Source organism: Equus quagga, chromosome 12 (assembly GCF_021613505.1).
Source record: "Equus quagga isolate Etosha38 chromosome 12, UCLA_HA_Equagga_1.0, whole genome shotgun sequence".
Taxonomy (NCBI): domain Eukaryota; kingdom Metazoa; phylum Chordata; class Mammalia; order Perissodactyla; family Equidae; genus Equus; species Equus quagga.
Window position 1 is genome coordinate 83,868,500 of NC_060278.1, and position 13,197 is coordinate 83,881,696.

Here is a 13,197-nt window from a genome sequence, read left to right on the forward strand (position 1 = left end):
AGGAAGGACAAGAACTTGGCCAATGACATCAGCTGACTTAAAGGGCTGGATTAATAACCCCAAAGGTTATACCACTCAGTTCCCCTTAGTTTGAGATTAGACACACTTTTCAAATTGGATTTGCTGTGATAAATAAGGAGCTGGCAAACTTCTTTACAAGCGCCAAAGAGTAAAATTTTAGGCTTTGTGGGCCATAGGGTCTTACTCACACTACTGAACTCTGTTATTGTAGCAAGAAAGCAGCCACAGACAGTATGCAAACAAATAGGCATGGTTGTGTTCTAAGACTTTATTCACAGAAACAGGCAGTAGGCCATATTTGATCTGCGGCTCCTGGTTTGCCAGCCTCTGTTGTAGACTCTTAGCTGCTGAAGAATTGTTGTTGTTCTTTGAATAAGAGGTTTATAGTACAGACCAATTTTTTTCTTTTGAGGGGGATCTGTTTGTGAAAATAATCCAGGCTTTGGGTAAGAGGGACAAATTGGAAGTGATGCATTTAGTGTACACTTTGGGTCTTTTTGAACAGAAAGGTTGTTGAAACAGCTGTGCAACAACAGAACTTGAAGGTCAGAGACCTGAGTTTGCTTGCTGTGGGATCTTGAACGAGTCTCTGAAGAATACCTGTGGGAGTAATTGTCCTAACCCTGACTCCCAGAGGTGTTGTGCAGCTAGAAGGAAAACTATGGAAAAAGTAAAGGACTTTAAAAATCACTCTTATGTAAGCTAACTCTTTCCTTTCTTACCTGTTCCTCCCATAGGCCCTGGATTATTGTCACAGCATGGGAATTATGCACAGAGATGTGAAGCCCCATAATGTCATGATTGATCATGAGCACAGAAAGGTAAAGTGATAGACTGATAAGTCTTATCAACGTGATAGAGCCAACAGCCCATCTTCAACATTTTATCCCTAGGATCTGTCGCAGTGCCTGGTACCTATGAGGAACTTGATAAATACTTGGTGAATGAATTAACTAACAAATCAGAGTGATTAAACCATTATTCATTCATATTCTTAAGAATACTATCAAGGAGGAAACAGATTAGTGCAGTAGGCAAAACATTAATTTTGGGCAGGGAACCTGGCTTCTAGTCTTATTTATTAAATAACCAGTTTCTTGGGAAACTTCTTTCTTCTCATTTGCCTACTTTTTCTTACCTGTACAACAGGTATAATAATATTTGTCCTGCATGCCACAGATTATTGTGACAATTAGGTGTGCACAGTTGTGAAATGGTTGAAATATTCAGAAAATGGTGCTTCTTATTAGCAAGTGTCATGGGGTCCCTGAACTCTACAAGTGCTTTCAGTGAGAGCTGCACTACCACATGCTTTATAACAGTTTTTTAAGGTGACCAAGCCCACCTTTTGTAGGCAGTGATGGCTCTCTGTTGTAGGCTTTGGGAATGTAGGTGATTTGTTTATTCAACTAATATTTTTTTAGAGACACACTTTGTAATAGGAATTATAAGAGGAATTGTATGTAAGAGGCTGGGGATATATGCATGAGACAAACAGACAAAAAATTCTTGTCCATAAGGAGCTTGCATTTGGGGGAGGCTGGTGGGATAGAAAAGTAAAAGTATTATGGAAGAAAAATAAATCAGGAGTAGGGAATGGTGGAAAGTGTTGCAGTTTTAAACAAGCTGGTGAAGGGAAGGTTTCATTGAGAAGATGACATTTTACAGAATACTTGAAGGGAACCAGCCATGCAATCTTGGGAAGAAGTATGTCCCAGATAGAGGAACTTGCAGATGCAGAGGCCCTGAGGCAAGAGTGTGCCTGGCATGTTGTAACAGCAGCAAGGATAGAGCAGGGATGGAATGAAAGAGGGGAGGGGGTGAGGTCAAAGAGATAAAGAGAACCAGATCGGGTAAAACCTTAAAGATCGCCAGACCTTTTCTCTGAATTTGCAGAGCTTTTGCAGGGTATGAGCAGAGGGTTGGTGTGTTCTCCCTCTCATTTTTAAAAGTTCACTACATACCTACTAGAACAGCTAAAATAAAAAATAGTGATCATACCAAATGCCGGCAAGGATGCAGAGAAATTCGGTCTCTCATATGTTGCTGGTGGGAATGTAAAGTAGCACAGCCATTTTGGAAAATTCCAAACTATTAAAAAACTAAACATGTGCTTATCAAATGATCCAACAGTAGCATTCATCCCAGGGAAACAAAAACTTAGGTCCACACAAACACCTATACGTGAGTGCAGCTTTACTTATAGTAGTTCAGAATTGGAAAACCTGATGTCCTTCAGTGCACGAAGGGTCAATCAAACTGTGGTATATCTACGCCATGTAGTAGTATTACTGAAAGGAAAAGAAAGAAAATAAAAAGAACTACTGATAATGCAACAACTTGGATAGATCTCATGCTGAGTGGAAAAAAGCAGTCTCAAAAAGTTATAGATGATTCCATTTGTGTAACATTCTCAAAATGAAAAATTCATAGAGTTAACAGAGGGGTTGCCAGGGCATTAGAAAGTGAGGGGCGGGGGCGACCCGTGGCCGAGTGGTTAAGTTCGAGCACTCCACTTCCGCGGCCCAGGGTTTCGCTGATTCGGATCCTAGGCGTGGACGTGGCACTGCTCATCAAACCACACTGAGGTGGCATCCCACATAGCACAACCAGAAGGACCTACAACTAGAATATACAACTACTTAACTGGGGGGCTTTGGGGAGAAGAAGAAACAAAAAACAAAGATTGCCAACAGATGTTAGCTCAGGTGCCAATCTTTAAAAATTTTTTTAAGTGAAAGCAGGGAGACCAGTTAGGAGAAGGGGTGGTGTAGTAAATCAGACGAAAGAGGGTGGTGGCATGGCCCAGGGCAGTGGCAGTGGAGGTGATGGTAATGGTCAGAAGATGGTACAGCCAACGGTATTTGTTGACAGATTAGATGTGGGGTGTAAAGGAAACAAGAATCCAGGGTGAAAATTGGGGGCCTAAATGACAAGATGAATGGAATTACCTTTAACTGAGGAGAAGAAGAAGGCTATTCGGGAAGTAGGTTTAGTTTTGAGATGTCTGTTAGGTGATCACAGAGAGACGGCTGGTAGGAGGCATGGGCTGGAGAGTATAGGTGGGAAAGGCTAAGATGCTGTATGTGAAGCCACAAGACAAGAAATGGTCATCTGGGAATACTTGATAAAAAAGGAAGCTCAGGATCAGCTCTGGAGCACAAATGTTAAGGGGTTGATGAGCAAGTGTGTATAAAAAAATTACACTTTCTTTCATACCTTTTATTATATTTCACTTTGTCTACTAAAACAGTGAAGACACTGTCCCTCATTAACAGTGAACTTAAGAGAGGCAGTGTCAGGGCAGGCGGGCATTGCCAGGCCCTGCTGCTCCCACTTCAGATTATGGTCATGCTGTGCACAGTGGGCAAATGAGGTTGCCTCTTGTCCTTGCTAGTACTTTTTCCACTATGAGGATACATTTTGGTAAGAGATATTTTGTTGGCCTTTCTTTTATTTTGTTTGCTCAGCAAATATTTTTATTTTTCTTCTGTGTACTGGGCATTACGTTGAATCTAAAAATTACAAAAGTAAATAAAACAGTCTCTACCCTCGAGGAGCTTCCAAGTCCATATTGAAAAAGAAAGATGGAAAACAAACATACAGTGAAGAGTTGTAAGTTCTATTAAAGAAAGAGATCTGAGGGTTAGGAGCTAAAGGCACTGGTTCTGCTTGGATAGTTAGAAGCGGCTAACTTAGATATCTCAAAAGATGCAGAGGTGTTCGTCAGTAGGAGTCTAGGTTGGATAGTGGAGACATTCTTGTCGCAGTTTAAGAAATTCGGAGAAGCACAAAGTGAGTTGTGTCTTTCTGGAAGTGTAAGTCTCAGTGGAGACAGGAACTAGATCTTGAGAACCCTGTATGTGAAGCTGAGAGATTTGATTTTCATCCTAAATGCAGTAGGTACTCAGTGAAGGGGATTCGGTAAAGAATGATATGGCTGGTGTTTTTAAAAGAGTACTCCAATGGCAGTGAGGGGGAGCTTGAAAGATAAAATTGCTCATGATTGATTCTCCTTTTTTTTTTCTTTCAGCTACGGCTAATAGACTGGGGTTTGGCTGAGTTTTATCATCCTGGCCAAGAATATAATGTTCGAGTTGCTTCCCGATACTTCAAAGGTCCTGAGCTACTTGTAGACTATCAGGTGAGAAGAGAAGGGCAGAAAAAATTTTGGTCCTGTGTTTGTTTTGCACATAATTTAAGAAAAATGTCATTTCGTGCTTTTGAATAGGCCATTTTTGCACATCCATGTCTGTCCCTTTTATGTGAACGTAAAATATGAATCACCTCAGTTCATCTGCCATGACTTCAGTTGTTGCTGTTGTCATAGTGTTGGTGGAACATGAACAGATCTGCATTTGACCCTAACTGAGGAGAAAGCACACTAAAGATACTTTTCCTGGTCAGAAATTCCAGAGCTGGTTTGAGAATTTGTAAGCTAGGTTTGGCCAACCTTAAGAGTAAACTAAAAAGTGTTCTCTCATGATTTTCTGAGATTGTATTTTAGGTATAAAGACCTTCCCCTTAACAAAAGAGATAAAAGGCCTTTTTCTTCTCAAAGAAACAAAATCCCTGTGAGTGCCTTTCATGTCCAGTCCTCCCAGGTGTTATTATCAGATACACCTTTAAGAGGTCAAACTCTGTCCTAGAAATTCTTCTTCTGGGATCTTGAGGGTTATAACCCTGCACTCAAAAAACATTTTATGCATAAAAATATTTTTACAACATTTATAATGGTGAAAAATGAAACACTGTCCTATTATAGGGGAAATTAAAGATTAAATTCTGAAATATTTATGCAATAAAATAACACTACGTGTTAGGTTTCTCTAGGTTAACAATTTGGAGTGTTCTTACATAAGTGAAAAAAGTAATTCAAAATATGTACAGATTGTTTTAAAACTGGGGGAGAAATGCATAGAAAAAAAGACTGAAAAGAAGTACATGAAGATGTTATTGGTATTTGGACTTTGAGTCAATGGATGATCCTCCCTTCCCCAATAATAAAGAGCAGATATTTATTTTGAAATGACGAGATGTTTATTCTTGTCATTTCATGTATGATAACAATGCTGTTTTCTTTACTTTAATGTAGATGTACGATTATAGTTTGGATATGTGGAGCTTGGGATGTATGCTGGCAAGTATGATCTTCCGGAAGGAGCCATTTTTCCACGGACATGACAATTACGATCAGGTGATATATGTTGTTCCCCTTAGGGAACTTGCTGGTCTAACCTAGTGATGGCGAGATTCTGCCTGTTAGAAACTGCAGTAGATCTTGTTAAAATGCAGATGCCCAGCCCCCACCTGAGAGCTGTTTATTCAGAATCTCTGAGAGTCGGCCCTAGAATAATGTTCAATTCATGCCTTGTTCAGCCAACCTGACATTGATCCTCAGATTGGTGTTTTGGGAGCTACCAGTTTAGCCTTTTGAAATCAGAGTTTTGCCTCTAGTCCTTTTAATTTGCATTGCTTGTTTTATTGTGAAATATACCTGTAAAATGTTTTATAAAACATCATATACAATTCAAAGAAGAATAGTTTAGGAAATAGGACATTACCTTAGACTCTTCTAATGTGAGCTTTCATTGGAGTTAGGAATGTTTTCTCCAACCTCTTGGTTTATATGTGGTATTTCTATGATCCATTTGTCTCTATATGGATTAAAATTGATGTATGTCACTAGAAATATAGATGGTGTTTTTTTATACTAGCTCCACTTCCCCTTGAAGATCAAGGGGCCATTTCATTCAAGAGAACCTGGAATGATTCTAGGGCCTTGTGGAAGGTACTGTTGCCTTGTTTGAGCACGATGACCTTTTTTTTTCCTTTCTTTTTAAGATTTTATTTTTTCCTTTTTCTCCCCAAAGCCCCCTGGTACATAGTTGTATGTTCTTAGTTGTGGGTCCTTCTAGTTGTGGCATGTGGGATGCCACGTCAGCATGGCTTGATGAGCGGTGCCATGTCCAAGCCCAGGATTCAAACCCGTGAAACACTGGGCCGCCGCAGCAGAGTGTGCAAACTTAACCACTCGGCCACAGGGCCAGCCCCACAATGACCATTTTTAATATGAGTCTAAGAATACCACCTGAATTCGATTAAAATCAGCAAGTCTGTATCACCCGCCATGCAGGATTGAAGAATACAGAAAAAAAGAATAGTCCCTCTTCTCAAATAGTTCGTAATCATCTAGTTCAGGAACCAAACATGACAGAGGTCACAGGCATAAATGTCAGGGTAGAAATGTAGACAGGGTGCAAACAGCAGTTGTGGGAGTGAGTGGTCTGAGTGTACTAGGGAAGCTTTCCAAAAGATGTGACGTCTTCAGCTGGGTTGTGAGGGGGGACAAAAATAAGACTTCACCAGGGAGACATTTCAAGGGGAAGGAACCAGGTTACAAAGCAATTGCTTTTTCTTTTTGATACCTTCACACTGAGCGATAATTTAGTGAATTTTATGTGGAAATCCACTCCTGCCCTGCACAGAAATCTGAATTAAATCGAAGTGTAACATTCACACCCATAGCCATGATGATCGCTTTCTTTTAATGCAGCCCTGTAATATGCTTGTGGTGTGCGCTTTTATCTTTCTTTAATCCTAGTTGGTGAGGATAGCCAAGGTTCTGGGGACAGAAGATTTATATGACTATATTGACAAATACAACATTGAATTAGATCCTCGTTTCAATGATATCTTGGGCAGGTAAGTCATAAAGCAGAATCTATGCATCTGTGCCTTAAGCACTTTGGGTGTAAGCTTACACTTTGAATCCTCAAAATAGTTACGTTCTCTTTGCCAACACTGCTGAGGTGTCGGTGCTCCAGTGCTGCCGGATGCTGCATGGGTGGGCATGTGATAAAAGCATTGGATTGAATGGCTGTTTTTCCAGATTCACTTATAGGAATCGGAGTGTGGAGATTAGGGTCAGAGAATTCTTGTGAAATATAGATTCTGGTAGAAGGATTACGGTTGTCAGAAATCAGAATCTCTTGATTAAACTTACTTCTCCAAATGACAAACCCTCTCTAAGAGAAAGAAATAGTAATAGAAAACACATGCTTCAGTACTGATGTGCTGACAACGGACTCTGAAAATAGTGACTAGACATGATACTAATTCATTCACCACTTAACAAGAGGAGGTAGCCATTCGTGATGTAAAGGCTGTTGCTGGCCAAGTGGCAGAGATGCCAGGAATGTATGTGGGCATAGGAGAGAGGTGCAGTTGGCCCAGCCACCTGACCCTCCTTGCTGCACAGGAGCATTCAGTCCTGTAAACTAACCTGAATTACGTTTCATAAAATTGTGAGGACCCAGATTTTTCTGCAACACTGCTATTTCCAGTCTCTCCAGTTAGCTTTGTTGTCTCCCCAGTGGCAGAGTGGCATAGGAGTAATCTCTTGAGTTTTGATCTCTCTTTGCTATTGGCTGGGCTGCTAGCCACTCAGGAATAATGTAGGAGTGAAATGTTGGGCTTCTCTGTTCCTCATTCCATTTTTCATTCCCCCTTTTGGCTCTGCAGGCACTCCCGTAAGCGATGGGAACGCTTTGTCCACAGTGAAAACCAGCACCTTGTCAGCCCTGAGGCCTTGGATTTCCTTGACAAGCTGCTGCGGTATGACCATCAGTCACGGCTCACCGCAAGAGAGGCCATGGAGCACCCCTATTTCTGTGAGTCCTCCTGTCCAATCCACAGAGCCTGCATGACCCACCTAGCAGACTGTACAAGGCAGGGAGACTATATACTCTGAGGAAAGCTCTGGGCCCAGAGTCCTACAGAACAGCTGAAATCCCAGGTTGCCTTCATTCACAGTGAGCCTCAGCTTTCTCGTATGGGGACAGTGATGGCAACTGTCTTGCAGAATTGTTGGGAGGGTTTTGATCTAACAGAATACCTGACACATGATCATTCCTAAGTAAACTGCTTTTCTTCCTGTGTGGGTGATACTTCCCAGTGGCTAGTCTGAAGTGGTTGGATTAGAATAAGCAGCCCTATATCTGTCCTGTCTCTGGTAATCATTCATTGGAGAGAGTCAAGGAGGCTTGAAAATCTTAATTTTATGAACACCTTGACCTGGGTTTGAGAGTTTAGCAAACTGTGCTATCCTGGGTGAAAATGCCACTTAGACCCACTACATCCTCACTGTGATGTTAGCTGCCACATTGGATTGTTCCTTGGGGCGTGGTGGGATGGTTTTGTCGTGAAGCCATCACAGACTGACAGGCCGACTGAGATGGAGAGTGAAGTCTGTGATCATAGCACTAACTTGCACAAACCTATTGCTGTGGCTTGTTTGGCACCGTGCTTAACCAGGTGAGCTGTGGACTGCAGTAAAACCAATTCACTCTGATAATATATTACTGCCTGGGCCAGTTAGATTGTATTGTCTCTTTAAACCCTGACAGGATCAGTTTTGTTTTAAATTAGCTCTACTATGGATAATTACCTCGTCTTCCTACAATTTAGTTTAAGAGTTGGCCTTTACCAGTCTTACAGGAAAGATAATTCTATTTTATATTACTTGTCTAATTCATGGTGAAAGCAGTTTTCACCTTACGTTCTTCTAGGAATAATAAGGACTATAAATAAAGTGCAAAGAGTGAGAATGACTGCTTTAAGGCCCTAGACAGTTAGTTAATCCTTCAAGTATAACAGAACCTACCCTTATTGTCGCTTTTCTAGACTCTGTTGTGAAGGACCAGGCTCGAATGGGCTCCTCTAGCATGCCAGGGGGCAGTACGCCTGTCAGCAGCGCCAATATGATGTCAGGTCAGTTCACTGGTAAATTTCCTTTAAGTGCGGGGAACAGGGGGCTGGTTGACCTCAATTATTATCATTAGTTTTGCTCCCTGTTTGTGGGGATTTCTTGTGGACCTCCTCATCTCTGTAACGATTGCCTTAGTAACACATTGGCCCGTGTGGCTCTCCCCACCAGCTTTCAGGATGCTTTTGACACCTGGTATACTTTAGTGACACTGCCTTGAGTAGTGTATCAACAGTTTCTTCTAGGCCAGAATCCTGAAAATTTTTCTCAGGTACTTGAAAGTCCCAACAAGCCGTGAAGAGTAAAAAGAGATCCTTTCCTCTCACAGATTAGAGTGACAGTAGTTGCGTGATCCTCAGAGACAAGATTAAGAAATTGGGTGGGGGGAGTAGAGGTGGGATTTGTACATAGGTATATATGTGTAGAACAGTGGTTCTCTGATTTTTCCAGAGCAACTCCAGTGTGCCTAGTAGATTGTAAAGGGTTATATGAGATTATTTTTCATAATTGTTGAGTCATCACGATTTAGAGCGAGTTTTTTTTACAGAGTTACACAATTATTCTAAAGAAACCATAGGCACATCCCCTAAGAGTTAGATAGGTATGCAACATCCACGTGAGTGCACTGGTGGTAGTGAGGGCATTTACTCAGACACCCTCTGAGAATTGCTGGTGTCCCAATTCTTTTTTAAAGAACTAGCTGCTTTTTAGAATTTATCCTCTTGAGTATCTTGCCTATGTGCAAAATGATGTATATCCAAGGTTACTCATTGTAGCCTTATTTGTAAGAGCAAAACATTGAAAACAGCTCTCAGTAGGGAACTGGTTAAATGAATTATGGGACACCCATTATGGGAATGCTATATAGCCAGAGAAAAGAATGAGTGTTTCATGTTGTTTTCTAGCTCCACAATATGAAATGAAAAAAGCAAGATGCAAAACCATGTCCAAGACCAGGAGTGGGCAAGAATACATAATCACATTCTTATATATGATTCTTATATGAATATTCTTATAAAATTATGTTCATGTATATGCATAAAATATTTCTGGAAGCATACACCCCGAAAATGGTGTCGTAAGTTGGCCAAGCAACAGGGCAAGGGAGCTTTTTCACTGTATACTCTTTTGAACCTTTTGTATCTTGAGGCGTGTAAACATATTACCTGTTCAAAATATATATATAACATTTTGAAAATTAAGGAACTGGCTGGCTGAGGGCAATCTAACAAGTAACTCTGGTCATCAGATGAGTGGAAGAAACTAAATGGAAATAAATTCTAAAACACTTATTTTAGGTTAGAGGTGAAAAATGTTCCTTTTCCCACTGCAAATGACTTAGTAATTTTGAAAGCTGCCAACCAAGCGGGCAGCGTGGTGTGAGAAGAGTGCATGAACTCGGCACCAGCCCTGCCGTTCAGTGTGGCGGTGACTGCCACATGGGGCTATTTAAGTTAATTAAAATCAAGTACACTTTTAAAATCAGTTCCTTAGTTGCAGTAGCCCCATTTCAAATTCTCAGTAGCCACGTGTGGCTAGTGGCCACCAAGTTGGCCCAGGTTATGGAGCAGAAAGTCTGGTTGGACAGTGCAGCCCTGGACAGGCCTGGGTTGAAATCCAAGCATAGTTGCTGCTTATTAGCAGTGTGCCTTGGACAAACTGCTTAAATTGTCCAAGCTTAGATTTCTTTACCTGTCTTTTAAATTTACTATTTTAATTTGTGAGGATTTAATTTGAAATTAGACTTAATTTGTAAAGATCTGGCTAAGGAAGGCCTTTAATAAAAAGAGAATTATTATTGTGTCACTTTTGAGATGGGTGCTATCAAAAACTAGTGACTAAAATTTCCATGGTTGGTGTCTCTGGCTCACTGTCGGCTGTTTTCTTTCAGGGATTTCTTCAGTGCCAACCCCTTCACCCCTCGGACCTCTGGCAGGCTCACCAGTGATTGCTGCTGCCAACCCCCTTGGGATGCCTGTTCCAGCTGCCGCTGGCGCTCAGCAGTAATGGCCCCTTCTGTCTCCTGATGCCTGAGCAGAGGTGGGGGAGTCCACTCTCTCCTTGATGCAGCTTGCGCCTGGCGGGGAGGGGTGAAATACTTCAGAAGCACCGTGTCTGAACCGTTGCTTGTGGATTTATAGTAGTTCAGTCATAAAAAAAAAAATTATAATAGGCTGATTTTCTTTTTTTCTTTTTTTTCTTTCTTTTTTTTTAACTCGAACTTTTCATAACTCAGGGGACTCCCTGAAGAATTACCTGCAGGTGGAATATTTCATGGACAAATTTTTTTCTCCCCTTCCAAATTCAGTTCCTCATCACTAAAGAACAAAGAAACCAGCCTCAATCCCGGCTGCTGCATTCGGGTGGAGATTTATTCCCATGCCCACCATTTCTCCCCCACCATCCCACACTTTGGGGGGTTTGTATCTCATGCTCTTCTCCAGAGATTACAAAAATATAGCTTCTTCAAGGGAGGAGGGAAGGAAGGAGGAAGGGGGTACCCAACCTCTAAGAGGAGCATACTGCTGGTCACTGATACCACTTTACTCCCAAAGTGCTTCAGTGGGCTTATCCTGGTAAATCTAGTGGAAACATGTCCTAGTTACATTGAGATGCTAAAAAATCTACCCAAAGTGCAGACAGGTCCTGAAAACTCATGTTCAGTATGAATCATGTCTTGTTGACCTAACCCTAAATCCAGCTCACTTAGAATTTTAGTTTCAGTTTAGTTTACAATGTTAATTCCTTCCCTCCCGAGCTCTTCTCCTTGATTCTCTCCCTTTTCGTTTCCTGACGCGTTCTATAGCTGGTAGGAGAGGGAAGGCAAAGTCTTTTTCAGTTTTCTTTGACTTGGCCATTTTGAATTCAGTTAGTTACTGGGCATAACTTATTGCTTTTCACAAAAGAAAATACTGTCTATATATAGGTTTCATGTTAGCAAGTCTTTAAGAGCTAATGGGAGATGTGGCCACACTGAGTTTCATTTTAAGCTTTCTACCTTCTTTTCCTCCTGCCTTCCCCTTCCCTCTCATGCCATCCAGTGAGAAGACCTGCCCTTCAGTCTTGTAAATGTATCTGAGAGGTAGGAGCAGAGCCACTATCTCCAGTGAAACTGAAATGGTAGACCTGTAATTGTGGGAAAACTAAACTCTCTTGTTACAGCCCTGCCACCCCTTGCTGTGTGTATATATATAATACTTTGTTCTTCATATGTGAAAGATCCAGTGTTGGAATTCTTTGGTGTAAATAAACGTTTGGTTTTATTTATCAAGGTTAGATTTAAGTTCCCTGTGTAAAGGTCTCGCTGGGTGGGTGTCTCACGTTCACATCCGAGGGGCCTGCAGCCCTGTACCGTGGAGGCTTCCCAAGGCCGCCATTTTTATACACCCCTTGTTTGACCCATGGTACCGGGCAGGGCAGAGAGGCCTTAAAAAAGCACCACAAGCCAAAGCGTCTCTGGGGATTAAGGATCCTTTGCCATAAAACTCATTTTGTGTCTCAGCAGTGCAGGGATTGGGGATGGAAAAAGTCGCCAGTTTTTGTGTGTTTGTGTGTGTGTAAAGTGGATTTTCCACTGTAATCCAACCACCTAAGTTTATCAGGTGCTTCACTGAGGAAGCCTAGTTTTTTAAGCACAATAGCAAAACCATCAGCTCTGTATTTTTTCCTGTTATTCATTACAGTAGCTGCTTGTGGGGACTAGGAGAAATTCTTCCAACGTATTTTAAGGCCTAAAGTCTTAGTTCCCCATTCTCCTACCTTTATAGATTCACAGGCCTTTCTCACCTGGGCGTCATAGATAAACATAATTGTTTGAGGAGTTGAATTTAATGAACTTACCTAACTTTGTAACCCATCTTGGCTTTAGTAACTTTATCAAGGTGGCGGCTTTAGTGAATATAATGGTAAACTCCAGAGGAAGCTAAAGCCTCCTTTTATAATGCTTCTCAACAGTAGGGAAAACATTCTGACTGTGTGGCAGGGTGATTTTCTTCCTTGTGGCCACTTACAGTGGATATTTATTGTTCTTGACCCTTTTATGCCCTAGAATGCTGTGAGGGTTACCATGTTGAATTTGTGCAGAAGCTAAAAGCACCGGATGTGCCAGAGATGCAATTTGTGATTACGTTTGCACTGGATTGTGATTGACCAGGACACTTATGACTAATGAATTCTTTTCTTTGAGGTGGGGAGGAGGGTTGCAAATCAGGACTTCGCATCCCACCCTTGTAGCTCAGAGAATCTAGGTGTAGCTGAGGCTGATGTTGGGGGCTGCACACAGCTGGACCTCCTCATATGCATCAGACCTTGCTAGAAACCGAAGGTGAATGCAGAGGACTCTGAAATGCCACCCAAGAGCCTTTTAAAATAAACAGAAGTTTTTTAAATGCTACTTAAGGAGTCACTGC

At 41.5% G+C, this 13,197-nt stretch overlaps 1 protein-coding gene across 1 annotated transcript in view; it reads left to right on the top strand.

Annotated features, from left to right (window-relative positions):
- CSNK2A1 (casein kinase 2 alpha 1) overlaps positions 1 to 12,064 on the top strand; it is a 49,784-nt gene extending 37,720 nt beyond the window's left edge. Inside the window, exons 7-13 of the mRNA XM_046678828.1 lie at positions 759 to 842; positions 4,055 to 4,165; positions 5,117 to 5,218; positions 6,626 to 6,726; positions 7,546 to 7,694; positions 8,707 to 8,793; positions 10,680 to 12,064. Of these exons, the coding sequence (XP_046534784.1) occupies positions 759 to 842; positions 4,055 to 4,165; positions 5,117 to 5,218; positions 6,626 to 6,726; positions 7,546 to 7,694; positions 8,707 to 8,793; positions 10,680 to 10,795 (750 nt within the window). The 3' untranslated portion in view covers positions 10,796 to 12,064. The remainder of the gene's footprint in view (positions 1 to 758; positions 843 to 4,054; positions 4,166 to 5,116; positions 5,219 to 6,625; positions 6,727 to 7,545; positions 7,695 to 8,706; positions 8,794 to 10,679) is intronic.
- Positions 12,065 to 13,197: the final 1,133 nt, after the last annotated feature.